We start from the raw sequence: 20,104 nt of genomic DNA, 5'->3' as shown, positions 1-20,104 counted from the left end.
TACCATAGGATGTCAACGTTGGTACCTCTCGTGACATGCAGTTGTGATCTTGGTCGTTATTTCACAGCCATCCTCTAGGACAAGTTTTTGGAAACATTCACCTTGATGACCTTCAGACATCTCCAGACTCCTGGGTTTGCTGCACCTCGAAGAGCCTGCCTACCTGCAACCCCACTGCTCTGCCTGTGGCTGCTGGTGCCTCACTCGCCCGCCTCTCTCCATGCAGCTACACTAAAAAAATCCCCATTCACATTTTAACCTCAAATAATCACAATTTGGTGACAGAAAAGATTTTTTGATTTTTTTTTTACTTTACTCTCACAATTGGAAGCAGTATATTTTAGAAATTTGCTTTGGGATTTGAAGATATTACCGAGTATGTCAGAGTTTGAAAATCCTTTGGGATCTGAAGATATTGTCTAGTTTGTCAGGGTTTGATAAGCAAAAATTGTAAAAGTTATTTATTCTCATTTCATTTTGCTTTTAGTGTCATCATTTTATGGGCTTGAAGCTTACAATTGCCAACTGTTCTTTCTTTTACAAATCGCTTCATTACATTTCTTTTTTAATAGATGTTTTGAGTCAGACAGATGGAAGCCAGAAATGTCCAAATCTTTTTGTAAGAAGTGGTCAAAAGATATTTCCAATCAAATCGCAGAGCAGTTTGTCAGGAGAATATTTTAATACCAGGGAATTGGAGGAAAGAGAGGAAATGCACGTGCCTGACGGTCAGAAATGGGCACGTGGGTTTTCAAGCTGACTGAGAAGAACCAAGAAAAGCAGAGGGAAACAGCAGCCCACACAATTATACAGCACTTTATATTCCAAGGGAGAAGAGAGGCCAGATAGATTTAACATGAGGTTGTTAGTGTAAGATCACTCGGGCTCCGAGTGGCAGGGTGGTTCTGAGTGTGGAATTCCCCAGCGCTAAGTCTCCACGGCCCATTTCGTTACACGGCCAAGACTTATCATAAGAACCCCAACCTGTTTGTATACACACCCTGCATTGCATGTTCACCGGTGTGGTCTGAATCTCCCCCCAGCTCCTGGTGTCTGCCCCATGGGGCCCTGCACGGTGCTCCACGCCGTCTCTAGGCCCTGTGAGTGTGACAAACTTTGTTTTTCCTTAAGTCTCTCCATTGTCTCCTCTTGTGGCCTCACTTCACTGACCATCACATTTAAAATTTATGCACTACACATGGTCTGTGACTTGCGTTTCTTTTTTCTTAATAGTGACTTTGATGAGCAGAATGATTAATTTTGAAAAGGTCCAATATCAAGTTTTCAGATTTTATGTCTTGTGTTTTGGATCATCTCTGAGGATCTTTGCCTACCCAAGATCTTGGAGATATTCATCTATTTTATTTTCAAAAGTCTATATGGTTTCAGGTTATTGAGTGAGGCCTATAATAGTCTATTTAATGCGGCATTTGTTATAGCACAAAGCAGAAAATTCTACCTACCATATTTCAAGGGGAGCAAAGGCCCTCGCCCCCACGTTGCTCTCTAATGTTGCTCAAGTTGGCCTCTCCTTGCACACTGCTCTCCTCAGGGCACCCATGACCTCTGAGTTCCTCAGGCTGTAGATCAACGGGTTCAGCATGGGGTTGAAAAGGCTATAAAACAGGGAAAGGATCTTCTGCTGCTCCTCAGGGTGGCGGGATTTGGGGGCCATGTACATGACGATGGCGCTGCCAAAGAAGAGCCCGACCACGCAGAGGTGGGACGAGCAGGTGGAGAAGGCCTTTCTGCGGCCCTCCCCAGACTGGATCCTCAGGATGGCAAAGAGGATGCGTGTGTAGGACACCAGCACCAAGCTGAGGGGCCCCACTAAGATAAACACACAGGCCACAAAGATGACCAGCTGGTTGAGCCTAGTGTCGGCGCAGGCCAGCCTGAGGACAGACAGGATCTCACAGAAGAAGTGGTTGATTTCATGAGGCCCACAGAAGGGCAGCCTCAGGATGAGAACCGCGTGGACCAGAGCCAAGAGGAAGCTGAACACCCAAGAAGTGGCGGCCAGGGCCGTGCACACTCTCCAGCTCATGATGACAGAGTAATGGAGGGGGTGGCAGATGGCCACGTACCGATCATAGGACATCACCACCAAAATCAGGCACTCTGCGTGAGCAAAGGCCAGATACAAATAAGTCTGCATAAGGCAAGGGACAAAGGCGATGGTTCTACTCTGGCTCACTAAGTTTGCCAGCATCTTGGGGACGTTGTTGGAAGCGTAGGACATGTCGACCATGGCCAGGTGGGAGAGGAAGAAGTACATGGGGGAGTGAAGCCTACGATCAAAGCAGACAAGGCCCAGGATGACTCCATTCCCCACAAGGGTGAGGGTATAGAAGAGCGAGAAGAGCCCAAGCAGGAAAAGCTCCAGGGCTGGCTCCACCTGGAACCCCAGCAGGGTGACTTCCGGGATCCAAGTCTGGTTGCCTCCCATGCTCCTGGGGCAGAGGCAGGTAAGTCCACGACCAGGACAGGAAGGTCACAGCTGCGAGGCAATCGAGACACAAAATATGTCCTAAATGTTACAGTGTGGGCAGTTAGAAATGTATTACTTTGAATGGATTCTCTATCATCTATTTTTAGATATTTTATAAAAACCTAACTTGGTGTACTCATCTAAATCAGAAAAAAAATTCCCCTTGTATCATTGAAATAATGGAATATATATGTATCTATATACAGATAATAAACTATAAGATAATATGATATATTATTATGTACTCTAATTAATAGGATACACACACCTACACACATATGTGGTTTGGGAGAATTCCAGGGATCCCGGCTGCCCTTCGACGCTGTGCGTCTGGGTTATTGATGTAGAAAGAAGAAAGATGACCCTGACCAAGCATCTGCCACAGGAGGCAGCCCCATTTCCTAGGCTGGCTCACCTCCTGGGTCCAAGATAAGAAGTGATTAGGTTCCCCTTGCTTACGTATCCACCCGCCTTCCCACACGCTTTTCTACCCACTTCCTTCAGATTGGAAATCGCATCTAAACCACTCCTCGATTTTGTAGTGTCTTTGAAACTTTGTCATCTCCTCCTTTCAACAGCTGCCTGATATTTCCTAGCAGCACCTCTGGTTCCTCCCTCCCATCTCCAGTGTCTGTCGTTTTCTTTTGGATAGTATTTATTTCCTTACTCTCACGTGGTACTGAAACACAGGCAGAAGTGAAAGAGCTGTGGCTACGCGCAGTGAGCACAGGTACGTACCTTAAATCCAGGTCAACGGGATGGCATTTCTGTAGTTGTTTCAAGTGTGAACAGCGAAAGGGGAAACTGACCGACATTAACAGTGGGTACATTTAAAGGCGACGACGGCTGCACTGTAATCGTATTTTGTTTCGGTCGCTTCCCTTTTCCTGTTTATCACTTAACGTAAGAACCAATATCAGAGCTCCTCTCATTTTCTGGTGAGACAGGATCCTTTGTCATCACAGTATGTCCCCAGATCAGGCAACTCCCATTGCCATCGAGTCCCCTGCAGACCTTCCTCTCCACCGGCCACCATGCTGGCCGCCTACAGCTGTTCTGATGGATTCTGAGCGCGTGGCAGGGATGGGAACGGCAGGAGCGTCATTTGGTTAGTTCTGTCTCGCGAGCCCCCCCTGGGCAGTGCCTGGTCTGTCCAGGAGCAGAGGGGGAAAGGGTCAGAGGAGGGCTGGACGGCACCATCACACTGAAAAACCATGCGACCTGGTGCTGACCCTTTACACTCTTTTCACATTTTTTCAGGAAACAGCCTGAACTATCTTTATGGTTAAATTAGGCTAAAGTTTCAAACTCAACGGACTATTTAAAAAATAACTCCAATGTTTTCTTTTAGAAAAAAATTTAGATCCCCATATTTATATTTTAAAATTGGGATCATTCTATACAGACTATTCTTCATCTACCATTTTCACTTAATATAATGAACACTTTTATGTGTTAAAACGATATTTTACAGGTGTTATTTACAATTAATACAATATGCCATGATCGCAATGTATTTCATTTCTTCTCGCTGGATATTTTTAATTCTTATTTCTCTTATGTTTAATAGCACTGTGATTAATATTCTTTCAACCTGAAGTTTTGTCTATACCCATGACTATTTTTATAGGATGTATTCTAAAAGTAAAACTGCAGACGCTAAAAGTACAGACATTCAGAAGCTTTGGTGACACCCACGGCCAGCTTCCCTGCAGAAAATCTGCACCAACTTCTCCCTCCGACCGTGTGTGAACTATGCCTCTTCCCCACACGGCCGTCAGTCCTCAGTATTACCCGTTATAACCCAGGTGAACGTGATTTGTGAATAACTGCACGCACTTCCATCTGGGGAAAGCCCACCATGTGATGCAGACCGTGACCCCTGCTCATTCTGAGTCATCCTGACCAATGGCAACAGGCACGTCAGGTCTGTGCAGGTTTTCTTAGCGTGTCACACGGGAGAGTAAGTCAGTCGTTGCCTCATGAGAAACAGCTCATTGGTGACGGAAGAAGGGAAACTGAGGACCCAACCTCAGCGTTCTCTATAGAGACTTTTTCCTGAACTGTACTGATAGACAAGATCAAAATCTCCTATTGGCTAAAGATGAAGAAGCATCTAAAGTCGGGTTGAAATTACTGTCGCGCCCGGCCCAGTGTAAAGGAGAGCCCAAGCAAAGCAAGTTCTGAGGTCGCCCAGATCAAAGAAAGGGACCTTCGTCGCTCAGAGGAGCACATGTCAAGCCCTTTTGGTTTCCTCGTTGGGAATGTCATTTCTGGGGATCCCAGGTTGAAAGCCGAAAGCATGACAAAGACAAGTAAAACCAGGACCTGTCAGTGCAGAATCAGAAGTGACAGGAAGTTAACCCGTCATCTAGTCCAGGAACTTTCTGTCCATTCCTTAGAAAAAGTCGCTTAAACCCAGCCTGCTTACAGCGGATATTGTGTATCCCACGCTCATAACGCCTCCTCTCTCCCTCGATACTGCTGGGGTGACGCTTCCCAATGTGTCCCAAAGCTGGCCTCCAAATCCCGTCTACATTCCTGTGGTCGGCCAACGTGCTAACTAGCAGACACGTTGATCCAAGTGCCATAAAGTTGCAAATGTGAGAGACGTTTGCTCTATCTCATGTGAACTCATGTCTACGCCTAATGTATCTGCTGTTTCTCTTAAAAGGAAGCGGCTTAGACTGACTTCCAGCAACACTTCACTGGGACTCCCAGGAAACAGCAAATTATGGTCGATAAAATAGCTCACAAAGCAGCTCAAATATTATCGAGTTGATTTACTTGAAGCCGACAGATATACTTTTGACTTCTTATAAACTGATTTATTTTTTAATTTATGAAACCAGAGCACAGTTAAAGGATATATATTGAAATTCCAATTAGCAGATACAGAAAATGGGAAACTGACTAATTCTCTGGGCGATAGAAATGTAATGACAGAATGGAATATGGCACTTTGTGGACATACCCAACATGGTGTCCATGGGTCCCCCTGGATGAAGCTGAATCGGGGGCTCAGAGGATTCTTACTCCCTGAGACTTCCACAGACAAGGACATTTTGTAAATTTTTAAGGTTCTCCCTGAATAAGCACATTCTGTCATCATGGGAAGTAAGGAACAAAAGTAATCATAAAAAAAATTAGGTAATGGCTTCAGAAAAAGTCCTGTCTGGTGTCTTTAGAGCTAAGAAGGACAGTAAGCTGGACAGACTAAATCTCTCTCCAAGGACAGTGCTTGAACGAGTCCTAGCAGACCGGCAGGAGGCGAGGTGCGGGCAAGAGCCTGACGGGGAAGGGCCGGCAGGCTGGGCTCAGGGCCTGAGAGGGAACCCTGGGAGTGCAACCGAGGAAAAGCCCCCACCGCACGCAGGCCAGTGGCCTAGGACAGCAGGCACGGGGTGCCTCAGCTGGCAGAAACGCAAGTCGTTAGCTTCCTTTCCCCCAATGATTAGCGTAGGCTCATCAGAGTTCGTAATGAAAACAACCTGGACTCATAGAGTTTTACATGTAACGTATTTTGGTAAGATATTTCTGGAAGAAACCAGTAGCCTAGGCAAAAACTATTTCTAAATGGCAGGACTAGATTAGGAGGCAAATAAAATTCTTAGTGAAACCACTCGCTTCATCGGAGGGGAGCTACAGACAAACCACGGGGAGCACGGGATGTCACCTGCACTTTTTACGGTTTTGTAGGAAGGTCCCGAGGAGAAACCTCTGTAACGGCGGCGATCTGCACACACGAGCTGTCCAATGCGCTCATTTGTGAGCACAAGGAAAGTAGAAAATACAGTACAAGGGGAAGGCAATGTTTTTCCTTGTAAACTCTGGCACGGTTTTGCATTTGCCAGTTCAAGAAGCGAGATGTTCTTGTTTTGTATTTTTATCTGAGAAAAAGCCTGGGGCAGATACAATAAAGGGACGGATATCTGAAATGAAGATTTAAGCGACCACTCGAGCTACCCGTTGTAGAAAGACGGACAGTGCACAGAGCGAGGGGGAAAGTGCCTCAATCCATTTCTCTGATCTTCCGTTGCATGAAAATGAGAGGAATGGAAAAGAAGCGAGATCCTTGAATGCGGATTAGAGCAGCACAGTTATCAGCACGGGTCAGACCATTACCCCAGTCTCCACTCTGCAAGGTGAACTCCAAGGACGCGAGTGGCCTAGTCTAAGCCTCACTGCTTTCATCTGTAAAATAGTGGCAACAGATGTCTAAAGGGCTGGAGCGAGGCATAAAGATAATGAAATTTACAGGTTGGGAGTTAGAGGGCTGATGTGAAGAATAAATACCATTAAACTGGCAGATGTTAGAAGTTAAGTGTTAGTTGTTATTAATAATATTAAAGAGACCATAAAATTCAAGGAAGAGCCCGGTCGGCGTGGCTCAGAGGTTGAGCATCGACCTAAGATCCAGGAGATCTCAGTTCAATTCCTGGTCAGGGCACATGCCCGAGTTGCGGGCTCGATCCCCTATTGGGGGCGTGCAGGAGGCAGCCGATCAATGACTCTCTCATCACTGATATTTCTATCTCTCTCTCCCTCTCCCCTCCTCTTTCTGAAATCAATAAAAATATTTTTTTTAAAAAAATTCAAGGAAGAATCCAGATCATTGGGATTAGAGAGCCAACAGAATCATGGTATAGGAAATCCTTTCAGATTTCTTCCTTTCAAAAAAGCAAGAAAAGCGAGAAAAGATCCTTGCTTTTCTTTTTTGGTTAATTTTTAAGTTTAAATTTTAAAAAAAAACATGCCATTTTACTTCCACTTCTATTGATGTTTTTATACGCTGATTTTTAAAATTAAGTTTAAAAAGGAATTTAAAGAAGTGGAGGAATCTTTTAAAGTAACTTCACTCCTGGATTGATGAGGAAAATACAGGGTTTAAAACTCAACAGGCAGTTCTGCTATGCAAATATCCCATGAGAGACAGAGGGAGAAAAAGAGAGAGAGAGACAGAGACAGAGACAGAGAGAGACAGAGGAATCTTATTGAAATGAAAGGGGGCCATATTTAGGATATTTAACACTGACCCAAAGAACAAGTTTCTGTGGGTAACTCAGAGTGGGAGCCCTGGAGCACTCAGAAACGGCATTTTGGGGCAGTGCAGATGGGTCAAATTTTTGCCCTTAGAAATTATTTACGGTCTCCAATAGTTACTCTAACACAGCTTGATCCTAACAAGTACCACAGTTTAAAACACAAACGTGGATTCTGAGCACAACTGCCTGCGCATAGGAGCTTTGTGACCTCTCCCTGTCTCCGTCTGCAAAACCGGGTGCATAATAGACCGGACCTCGTAAGACAGTTGAGAGAATTAGATGGATTCACTGGCGCAAGACACTAAGTGCTTAGAGATATACTGTTATGGGATTTTAAAAGCCAACATTAAGAGTAACTTCTGGATCCAGTAACGAAAAGGGAACATGTTACATGCTTAATAATCCTCCGCTAACATAAGGACCAAAAAGAGAATTTTTATGCCAACGGGCGCTGGGTTTTACCTGGAAGACGGTGCCATCTCCCTCCTGGAGAAGTGGGAAGTGGGTCCTCTCTGGCCAGACACTGTCCCCGTGAATCTGCAAGGACAAGCAGGTAACAGGTGGGGAAGGAAGATCAGTCTCAGGACAAGCAAACCAATTAGCTCTGAATGCAGGGTTTTCAACTGTAGGAAGAGGCACCAGGGCCAGGTGGCCCCTGAAGTTCTTTGTGGCCCTTTAGCCAGGTCACATCCTACCCAGGTGGCCAGCTGGTGCCTCCTCTACTGACACAGTCATGGCAAAGTTAAGAGCTGCCACATGAGGACAATGAGGAGGGTCCTAGAGGGTCAGAGGCCTCATGGCCACACCATGAGGACAATGAGGAGGGTCCTAGAGGGTCAGAGGCCTCATGGCCTCATGAGTGGTCCTAGAGATCCCCTCAGGACCCTAGGTATGGAGATGGGCTTAGGACAGCACATGGAAGGCATTTATCGCCAGCACTTAGAGCCAGTGATTTCATTCACACCCCCTTTCCCATTCCCCACCCGCAAACCCCTCCTTCAAGGCCAATGAGCGTTCATGACTTACAGCGGTATAATCTGTATTCTGTTCTTCAGACATGGCCTTGGACTTAGAGGAAACCTCACTGAGAAGGATGGGATCGGTGCTCCTCTCTAAAGGGGACTCATCGGGGGAGGGGGGAGCCCACATACGCAGCTCTCATCACGGAACTTTATGATAGACTTGGTTTTGCAAGCGAAGGCTTTTTCTATCTCCACTTGAACCCAACTCCCTCGCCACAGACACAAATTAACGATTCAGGGACAGACCCTGTGGAATTACATCCACTCACATTCTTGCTGGAGATATTGAAAGGCTTTGCTCTTCTCCTGTGGGGGTGAGCGGATGAATGCATTTCCCATGTTCGTTCATTCTGCTCTTTCATTATCCCAGAGGAATTTGTGTGTGTTTCTTTGGGGGGGGGGGAAGAGGGGTGGTGTGTGTGTGTGTGTGTGTGTGTGTGTGTGCGCGCGCTTGGGATTGGGTGAGGCCAGGATGTCTCTAAAGTATACAAGCCCTGGCACAGAAAGTAAAAATTCAAGGTCATATCATAAAATTAATTTCTCTCGATACTTAAATTGTCAGTCTTAATGTTGCTCCACTCTCCAATGCCTCCTGTTTAATCGTAGAGCAGAGGCTGTGATTTCTTGATCTCTCGAGGCAGGGGCTCTACGGACCCTGTTAATTAAGACATCATCTCAGAGAAATTGTTGTCTCCCGGTGGAGCAAATGTGGCTGCCAATAGTCACTACACATTTCTCACACGTATTTTTGACCTGGCAGTTCAAATAGGCCTCTCCCCTAATTTTCTTTAGTTTGCCCATTTCAAACATCTCCAGATTTCTGAGTCACATTTTATTCCTTCATCCCGGGTTAAAAGCCCACAGTTAAAATGAAAAATGAATCTCTCTCTCTGATAATGTTTGATGATTGTAAAGTCCTTCCCGTTCTAACTTCCAAAGTGCGTCTTAGTCAAATTCTCTAAAAAAAAAAAAATCTTAGTTCTTAAATTGTGGTGGAAGGAGCACTTCCAAATAAGAGCAATAATTTTAGTCTAATTTTAATCTACTGGAGAGCAGAAAAGATATATTTAAGAGGAGGGAAATTGGGGTTCTTTCCTTAAATATAATCTGTGTCCAGTGGAGCCTCACTCCTCTGACTTCCTTGCTCCCAGCACACACTCTCTATTCACTCAAGTCCTGCCCCCCACACCCCCACTCCTGAAATTCTCATTCCTTGTTTCAAGTCAGCTTTATCCTTGTATCACCCACTTGGCTTCAGATGTAATACCTGTTCTTCCAAGCACTCACGGAGCCCTCTCCAGATCTCTCAACCCAAATTGGACTCTCCTCTCCGGTAGACTAAATGCACTTATTAAAATACCCTTCAGCCCTAGACAATTTTGCTCAGTGGTTAGAGCATTGGCCTGCCAACGGAAGGGTCTCGGGTTCGATTCCAAACAAGGGTACGTATCTCAGTTGCAGGCTCCCTCCCCAGTCAGGGCGAGTGCGGAGGCAACCGCTCCATGTGTCTCTCTCATATTGATGTTTCTCTCTCTCTCCCCTCCACTCTCTCTGAAAAGCAATGGGAAAAATATCCTCTGGTCAGGATTTGAAAAAAAACAACCTTCAAGATTGTGCTTAAATAATTTCTTTTTACTTTTAATATTCTTATATTGTTTACCTTTCCTATATTTTACAAGCAAAACAAAATTATTATAAAAAATAAATGGCACCTATCAATACCCAGCTAGAGCTAAGGATAATAATTTGGTGCATGTGCATTCAGATATGCCTAATTACCACTTTTATTTCGTTGGATGGGGACAATATGGTATCATTTAACACAGCCTACAGCGGATAAAAGAGGCGTCGTGATTCCTCATCTCTATTTGCTTCTATGAAACACAAAAGCAAAAACATTTACTCTCAAAAGTCTTAGACTTCTTGTATTACTAATATTTGTATTGATTACTATTCTATATTTTAGTAAAAATGGGTATTACATTGGCATACTTGGCTCTGTCATTAGTGACAGACCTTTATTAAATGAAGGTCAAATGTAGGGATAAAAATGTTTGCAGATCACAGTTAGATGCAATACCTACAGCTGCACCTAAAGATCCTTTTAAGGCTTTGCTATCTCAGAGACAGAAATTCCTCCTTCCCGGGGCTTGAGTCCATTCTTAGTTTCTCTAAGTCCACTCAGCACAGAGAATTTCAATGGGATAGTTGAAAAAGATAAAATAATGTAAGCAATGATGAGAAATTAGAAGTGCTCGTGACCGTTTTCACCATAACTTGCCACGGTACACCCTTCTAACTGTATGAAGCTACTGTAGGACGTGCTCCACCAAAACAAGGGAGTAAATCAAGAAAGAAGAAAACATGACATTAATGAACTAAGGAGTCCAACACAGGATAAAGGCAGATGAAATTGCCAGGCAGCAACCAGTCCAGATAGGAGGCAAACAGAAATCTCCTGAGAAATGGATAAATTATCTGAGATGACCAAGAAGAATTAAAGGTACAGAAAGCTTTAGCAATAGGCACAAAGAATCCAACCCCAGAAAAAGCAGGGCAATTAGTTAACATCACCTTTATTACTTGCAGCTATAAGCATTCCATCGATACACTCTTCCAGCTTAGAAAGCCAGGTGAGAGCAAACACTGGCCTACTAAAGAGTTTCCTTGTCAAACTTGTAGTCACTGCCTATCTCAGAACCCTGCAGTAACCATATTATGATTAATGGCTCAATATCCCAGAGATTTCTGGATGAATATATACATAGATTCAAGGCTAACATGATGAATGATTTAACAAAAAATGTAATTGCATGATGTTTTAGGAAAGTATTCTGATACTTACTTTTCGTGCCAAAGGAATATTTTCCCAATATGAAAATGAGTTAAGCAATTCAGGAAAATACAAGCATATGACCCACACATTTGATTAGTGGAATCCCAAATATCTCTGTGCACTTAGAGAAATATAATGAGAAAAGTATAAACAGATGATAGATATTTTTATATAAATTGGTTCATACTCCGCATGCTATTTTTAAGTATATTTATTTCTAATGGAGCAGCAAGAAAAGTATCTACTATATAACTAAAAAACTTAGCCCAGCCAGGCATGGCTCAGCGATTGAACATTGACCTAGGATCTAGGAGATCACTGTTAAATTCCCAGTCAGGGCACATGCTCAGGTTTCGGGCTTGATCCCCAGCAGGGGGCGTGCAGGAGGCAGCCAATCAATGACTCTCATCATTGATGTTTCTCTCTCTCCCTCTCCCTTCCTCTCTCTGAAATCAATAAAAAAATATTTTTTAAAAAGACATTCTTTCTGATAACAGAAAAGATGGACAAAAGAATTTCTCTGTGCTTTTTAAAATCAATTTTAAATAGTTACGTCAGAACGCTTTCCCACGAACATTTGAAAATGGCTCATCCATCATACGGTTAGAAAAAACAGTTTCTATTCTGCTTTCATTCTTAAGTGTGTTTATTTTGTAAAGTGATTTGGGTAAAAAGATAAACTGGAGTGATACGTTAGGAAGTCACCTAGTCGTGACAAGTGGGACTCTGAAATATGCTGGTCTTTGAGGAGGTCATATTTGAGACCTAATAAATTAGAAGGTCTGGTAGGATTCTGTCTTGTCTTTTCACTCTTTTTATGCCTTTTATTAAATAATACACACTGTTAATTTCAATTTAGTCAAATTCATCAGTGTTTTCTTTTGTGACTAATAATTTTGTGTATTATTTTAAAAATCCTTCCCCTTCCTATCTTCTAAAAGCTTTATAGCTTTTCCTCGGACACTTGGGTCTTGAAAACACTAGGAATTGTGTTTTCTACATGCATGAGTATCCATGCGGCTACTCAGTGTGCCAGCACCATTCCTGCAAAGCCCTTCCTTCTCCCAGGGACCTGCCCTGCCACACCTCTCATCCAGCAAGTGGTCAGAAAGGCATGAATCTGCTTCTATGCTTTGTATTCTGCTCAGTTTTTTGGTAAGTGTGTGCCACACTGTTTTCTTTATTGGCACTTTGTGGTATATTTTGTTCTCTGGGGACTCAAGTCCTCCCACCTTGTATTTTATCTTTTTTAATAGTTTCTGGGCTGTTCTTGGCTCTTTGCATTTTAGAATCAGTGTGTCGAAGTTCTGAAGATACCCACACATTCTGCTGGGATATTGTAGGAAATTGATTAAATTACATTAAACATATTCATCAATTTGAAGGAGACTGAATCTTTGTAATATTGTGTTTCCCAATCCAAGAATCTAGCGTATCCCCCATTGAATATCTGCGAACCAAGTTACCATAGTGCCTCAATACATTTTTCTAATTATCTCTTTACAGTGTTTTGTACATCCTTTGTTACATTTACTCATAAGCATTGAAAAATTAAGTCCTGCTGTTTATGGCTGGTTCTGTAAAATCCCATATTGAATCATTTGTTATTGCTATATAAAAATATAATCAATGTTCATATTGATTTTGTACTAAGCTACCTTGTTAGACTTTCTTATAATTACAATAATATATCCAAAGATGCCTTTGGATTTACAACATACATAATCATGTCATTTGCATATAACTACAAAGTGTTATTCCCGCTCCAATGTGTGTGTGCACATTCGAGTACCTGTGTTTCTTCTACTTGTCTAACTGCACCAGTTAGGGTCTCTAGTTAAAGTTGAAAACAAGGAGACGGTGAATATCTTTATCTCGCTCTTTATCTTATAGGGAAGGATACTAGCATCTCGCCATTAAGTATGAGGTCTGCTGTGTGGGTTTTCTGTTTTTGTTTTTGTTTTTTCTTGGTAGATCCTCTTTAGAAATGCTTATTGCTAGACTAACATGTAAAGAGTTTGATCATGAACTGATGCTAAATTTTGTCAAATGTGACAAATTATTTTCATTGTTTTTATTTCAGACAATTCTTGCATGAGGAGCATAAAAATTTTATCAAAATATAAAATTATTTTCTTTTATGGACTTGTTTTACTAATATTTTCTTTTAAGATATTTGCATTTATTTCATGAGTAGGATTAGACGGTGATTTCCTTTTTTTTTCTTTTTAAATGAATCTTTATTGATTTCAGAGAGAGGAAGGGAGAGGGAGAGAGAGAGATGAAACATCAATGATTAGAGAGTTGTCATTGATCCGCTGCGAGCCCGCAACCCGGGCATGTGCCCCAACCAGGAATCGAACCGCGATCTCCTGGGTCCTAGGTAGATGCTCAACCACTGAGCCACACCCGGCCGGGCCTAGACGGTGATTTTCTGTTTCACACTTTATCTCAGGTTTAGTTTCAATGGCTTAAACAGTAAGAGTATTTATTTTCTCATTTCGTAAGAAATCCAAAGAGAAAGAGTCCTACGTTGGTTACATTAAAGGACTCAAAAGGGCATTGAAGGTCCCAGAATCATGAGGATGAGCTCACACACTCAGAATACTCCAAACCATCCCTCCCAGTGATCTCTTTGTCCCCAGAAACCTCCTCAGGGCACCCTTCACCTCTGAGTTCCTCAGGCTGTAGATCAACGGGTTCAGCATGGGGTTGAAAAGGCTGTAAAACAGGGAAAGGATCTTCTGCTGCTCCTCAGGGTGGCGGGATTTGGGGGCCATGTACATGACGATGGCGCTGCCAAAGAAGAGCCCGACCACGCAGAGGTGGGACGAGCAGGTGGAGAAGGCCTTTCTGCGGCCCTCCCCAGACTGGATCCTCAGGATGGCAAAGAGGATGCGTGTGTAGGACACCAGCACCAAGCTGAGGGGCCCCACTAAGATAAACACACAGGCCACAAAGATGACCAGCTGGTTGAGCCTAGTGTCGGCGCAGGCCAGCCTGAGGACAGACAGGATCTCACAGAAGAAGTGGTTGATTTCATGAGGCCCACAGAAGGGCAGCCTCAGGATGAGAACCACGTGGACCAGAGCCAAGAGGAAGCTGAACACCCAAGAAGTGGCGGCGAGGGCCGTGCACACTCTCCAGCTCATGATGACAGAGTAATGGAGGGGGTGGCAGATGGCCACGTACCGATCATAGGACATCACCACCAAAATCAGGCACTCTACGATGCCAAATGCCAAATACAGGAAAGTCTGAAGAATGCATGGAGCAAAAGAGATGGTTTTCTTCTGGGTCACAAGATTTGCCAGGGTCTTGGGAACAGTGTTTGAAGCGTAAGACATGTCAATGATGGCCAGGCTGGAAAGGAAGAAGTACATGGGGGTGTGCAGCCGGGAGTCCAGGCAGATGAGCCCCAGGATGACCCCGTTGCCCAGCGGGGTGAGGCTGTAGAACAGTGAGAAGAACCCAAAGAGGAGAACTTCAAGTCTTGGGTCCACCTGGAAACCCAGCAGGATAACGTCTGTGATCCATGTCTGATTGCTCCCCATGTCCTTTTGACAGGTAAACACGATGCTGTGCTTAGGACAGAAACTTCAGAGCTGAGAGGCAGAAAAGGAAATAAACGATATGCTCACACAAAGTGCGAATTTATGCCAAAAACCACAAACCCATAATTCATGGATTCGATTCAGCCCTTAGCCCTGTGATGCTGGTCTGCTGATGTGTCTTTTAGGGATATTTTAAAACTTTGTTGACTAATATGAAAAATTGGGAGATTTCACATAAAAATTGGGGTCTCTGGCTTCCTTTAAAAAAATAAAAGATCTGATGCTCCTTGAAATGTATTGTAAGCAATAATCAGCTGAAGCTAATGAAGAGACAGAACATGTCTTTCATTTACCACGACTTCTACTAATCTCTGTTTTCTCCCAGAAATTGAAGCTTCGTGACACTTAATTTTATCATCACACTCTATTGGTTACATATTTAATTTTAAGTAAGGAGTTATGCTCAAGATGAGTTCTTTGGTTCTCCTACTTGAAGCACATGAAAATGACAGATCCAAATATGCACTGCAAACGCCCGAATATTAGCCAGACTGTAAAATGAGACCATTCTTCCACACACCAGAAATAAATCAGAAACACAACAACATGCTCCCAGTAGGAAAGCAGAGAGTCATACCTGGAACTCAGTTTGGATGGAGTCGAGGCCGGTTTGGGGAGGTGGGGCATCAATATGGTTCCTTGAAGTTAAGCATGTGGGCTGAAGCCAGCTCCTAGAAATCTCCTCCAGCCAGGAAGGTGAGAACACAGGGGCTTCTTTGCTGCCCAGTACAGAGGTGCTAACGCATGGCAGGAAGCAATCCTGTAGGGATTTGATAACAATTCCAGTGTAAGTAATTATTCTAACAAATGTAAAGTCATTCAGGGTTTTAATTCTCATCAAGAATCTTAGCACTCTTGCCCTGCCATGTGGTTCAGTTGGTTGGGCGTCGCCAAAGGTCCCTGGTTAAGTTCCCCGTCAGGGCATGTGCCCAGGTTGCCGGCTTGATCCCCGGTTGGGGTGCATGTGGGAGGCAACTTATCAAAGTTTCTCTCTCTCAATCTCTCTCTTTCTCTCTCTCTCTCTCTCCCTTCTTCTAAAATCAATAAAAACAGACGTAGAATGTATAGTTTTCAAAATAACATGACAAATATGAGAAGCTAACAGTATGATTAAGCCAACAGCAGGCAGAAGGCAAAAAATAAGAAATAAAGCCAATAAAATTTTTTGATACACAAAAAACACAAAATAAGCTGGTATTAACATGTCTATGCACATTACGTGTTACTGTAAGACACTAAAAGAAAGAGATAATCACAGTAGAAGAAAAAAATCAAGTTACAAAATCTTTACAAGGACACCTGAATTACCTAAACATAAATTCTCTGTCGCTCTGTCTCTCTGTCTCTGTCTCTGTCTCTCTCTCTCTCACACACACACACACACACACATACACACACAAAGGTTAAAGATGAAATTTAAAAAATAAAACATGTTCTAACCATAGAAAAACTGGTCATAGCAATATTGATATCGTTCAGCTACTATACAATAATAATGAAAGGCATAATCCACAAAAAAGATAAAATTCAGGATCTATTTGGTACCAAAAGACTCAGCAAACTTTAATTAGAAAGGGAAGCTTTTAATCTGAGAAAGAGTATCTCCCAAACCTACAGAAACAGTATATTTAATGGTGAAATCTTAAAAGCTTTTCCTCTGAGTTAGCAAATAAACTCAATGTGCTCTCCTAACACAACTTCTGTTTAATGTCAACTCGATAGCTAGCCAGCAATAAGGCAGAAAGAAGAAGTCAGGCCTAAGAACTGAAATGGAGAATATAAAATGTCTTTAGTCACAATACACAACTGTGTATATAGCAGAAGCACCTATAGGTGAACTATTGAAACTGATGAGTGAATTTATAAAAACTGTGAATTCAAGGTCGATGTGAAAACGAAAAATATCTATGTTCAAGGGCTGGAAAATTTTCAGAGTCCATATCTCTCCAAATTGACCTATCCTTTACATGAAATTCAAGTCAGATGTTTTTATGTGTGGAAGTAAATTGTCTTATTCTAAATGTCACATATGAAAATACAAACAATCGAGGATGGCCAAGGAAATCTTAAGAAGAGGTAAAAGGATTTACCCTATTGGCTATTGACATTTATTATAAAGCCACAGGAATTAAATCAATGTGGTATTGGGGAAAAGATAAATAAACCAAAGAAACAGCCTGGTTAACTCGGAAATCTAGAGACACACACAGTTGACCTAAGAAAAAGGTGATGCTGGTGTTTTCAATAAGTTACCCTGGGTCAGGTGGCTGTCCATGGAAGAAGACTGAAACCTGGCCCCTGCCACAACGGATGCCCAAAATACATTTCAGGTAGGCTGTCATTCTAAATACGAAAGGTAAAAGCAAACCTTCCGGGATCCAAACTAGAGGAACTGGTAGTAGCAATACAGATATCATTTCAAAGCATTTATAGGCATGATAAAGGTATAATCCACCAAAAAGATAAAACCCGGCATCTATTCAGTACAAAAAGACTCAGCAAACTTTAATTCGGAAGGGATACTTTTAACCTGAGAAAGGGTATGTAATTCAAAAATTTTTATAAAGCAAATGTTTTCACTGATTACAGAAAAGAAGTGACACAGAGAAATCGTGTTCGTAATAGAATCGTCTTGCCATATTTCCTCCAGCTAATGCTTTCCCCTGGACTTTGATGAGTGACAGTGGTAGCCACAGAATCCCATTCTAGGATCTGCCACAGGGTCTCCCCAGGATCAGGACAACCGTCCCTGGACAGCAAGCCTGGAACCCCCAATCAGGAAAAGCTAACCTGGCACCTCTGCCAGCTTCACTGACACAAGAAAAATACCATGGAATTGTTATCAAATCCCTACAGGATTGCTTTCTGCCACACGTTCACACCCCCGTACTGGGCCCCAAAGAAAAGAAGCCGCGTGTTTTCTCTTTCCTGGCCGGAGGAGATTTCTAGGAGCTGGTAGAAGATGCTTGTCAGCACATGAAGAAATGAAAGAGGAAACCGTGCAACACCTCCAGCTTCACCTTCAGGGGTCAAAGGAGGGAACAGTATTAGCTGGCGTTTATGCCCCTTTCTGATACCATGAGACAGGGACATCTAGTGGAACCAGCACCTCCCTATAAATGTGACCAGAGAGGGGCTCTGACTAGGAGAAATAGAAACCTGTCTTGACAGCATGGAGATCAGATGTTACTCCGAGTTCCCTGGCGCAGTGCAAGGAAAGGGCCTTCGGAAAGGCGGCTTTTCCTTCTTCCTAAACCTGAGGATTTCTGCCAGCCCCGTGTCCTGCTCTCCTGTAAATCACTATCAGCTTATATACACTAATTTGTACAAAGGAGGGTACTATTTAGGGTATTTTCCTAGAGTTGGGTTGGAGTGTAGAGGAAAACTCAGAGAGAAAGGAAAGGCTGGAGCTGAAGTGCCTACTGCCTGGAGCGGGTTCAGGAGCTGACAAGTCCCAGGCACCCTTTCTGTCCTGACCACAAGGACAGGATGTAAAGGCGCTCAGGAGGCGTCTAGATCTGAGGGCTTTATACTCCGATCACCTAGAGCCAACCCATTCCCCGGACACATACCTGTGGAGTCCAGGGAGCAAATTACAAAGCGTCTTCCCACCATTCTGTGTCTTCCCTACGGAGTAGAGCAAACCTGCCCCTCTGCTCTTGACTCTCCAGCTCTGTTATCCGAGTGTGAATCTGTGTGTGAGAGAGTGTGAGTGTGTGTGTGTAAGAGAGTGTGTGTGTGTGTGTGTGTGGTGCTTATGCAGAAAAGTGAGAACTCAGGAAAAATGGCAGGGGTGATCCTACTCAGAAGGCTCTTGGCATGATAATTTAGCAGAGATAAGTCATATTTTATAGGTTATGTCGTAGTACAACCTCCAGGCATTTGGGCTTCTGAGTAGTTGATCTTGAGGTCGTGCCTGCCTCTGTTCCCCCTTGAGAATGGTTTACAAGTTTCATGTTGTGATGTGTGTGGCCCCCACGGAGCTTGTTAAGGCAAGCACCTCAAAGGACTGTGTCGTCTCTAGGGAGTGAGCAATCTTTGTCTGCTGAAAAGTGTTACTGTGAAGTAAATTCTCAAAAAATTTCCATTGCAAATATTTATGTTGACTTGGAAGCTCGTACAGATTGAAGCCTGTTCTCTTATAATCAGGGCCTTCTGAGTGACTTCAAGGACACTGAGGGTGCTGTCTTGAGACTGGAAGTCAGCAGGCCCTGCTGTGTCACATCCATGTGCAGCAGCAAACATTTACCTGGAGCACTGCATTTTGAGAAGAGGCCCAGCATGAGATACTGATTTATGTGCTATCAGCATATAAAATGTTTTGAAGTCTCTGGGACTGATGAGGTCCCATGTAAAGTGCTTGTTCAGGGGAAATGCACAAAACGGTAATAATCTTTATAGGAGCATAACATAGGAGTCAAAAGCAGAAGTCCCAGATATAACACAGGTAATGGAAGTTAAAAATTAGGACTTCAAATAACTACGGTTTATGTCAAGGAAGGGAAATAAAGATATAAAAATGAAAAAATGTAGTATTTCAGTGAAGTATTAGAATCTACACAAAATCAATTATTCGTTTTGAAACAGCAATATATAATATATTAAGAAAACATCAGCCCTAGCCAGTTTTTCTCAGTGGTTAGAGCGTCAGCCCTCAGGCTGAAGGGTTCTGGGTTGGACTCTGGCCAAGGGCATGTACCTCACTCAGTTGTGGGCTTGGCCCCAGTGGAGACTCGAGCAGGAGGCAACCACTCAATGTGTGTCTCTCACTCTCTCTGAAAAAGCTATGGAAAAAATATCCTAGGGTGAAGAATAAAAAAGAAACAAAAAAACCCAAAAACATCAGATACAATAACAGATGACCACCCCCAACAGAAAGCAGGACCAATAAACTCGTATGAAGATTAACAGAAAACTATCAAAAAAGGCATAAAATGAAACATGAAATTGAGTCAGAAAGATATCTTGGGAAGTGCTAAAAAAAATCCTAACATATACTCAAGAAGAATATAATAGGGAAAATAAAATAGGGAAACAGCAAATTTTGAAGAAATTATTTATGAGAATTTTCTAATTGTGATGAAAGATACGCTCCC

The 20,104-nt window shown here is 43.0% G+C and overlaps 2 protein-coding genes across 2 annotated transcripts; both read right to left on the bottom strand.

The window, feature by feature from the left end:
- Positions 1-1,516: 1,516 nt before the first annotated feature.
- On the bottom strand, positions 1,517-2,449 carry LOC308562197 (olfactory receptor 2A14-like; the record flags this gene model as incomplete). Its single annotated transcript, XM_081148050.1, has 1 exon — positions 1,517-2,449. The coding sequence occupies one exon, from the start codon at positions 2,447-2,449 to the stop codon at positions 1,517-1,519; it is 933 nt and encodes a 310-aa protein (XP_081004176.1).
- An 11,536-nt stretch (positions 2,450-13,985) lies between these two features.
- LOC308562027 (olfactory receptor 2A12-like) lies at positions 13,986-14,948 on the bottom strand (the record flags this gene model as incomplete). Its single annotated transcript, XM_081147713.1, has 1 exon — positions 13,986-14,948. One exon carries the CDS (start codon positions 14,946-14,948, stop codon positions 13,986-13,988), a length of 963 nt encoding a protein of 320 aa, XP_081003839.1.
- Between the last annotated feature and the right edge of the window lie 5,156 nt (positions 14,949-20,104).

The sequence above is a fragment of the Miniopterus schreibersii genome (assembly GCF_964146895.1).
Source record: "Miniopterus schreibersii genome assembly, chromosome: 9".
NCBI lineage: Eukaryota > Metazoa > Chordata > Mammalia > Chiroptera > Miniopteridae > Miniopterus > Miniopterus schreibersii.
The sequence above is the reverse complement of the archived record's forward strand: the minus strand, read 5'-3'. Positions and strand labels throughout refer to the sequence as shown.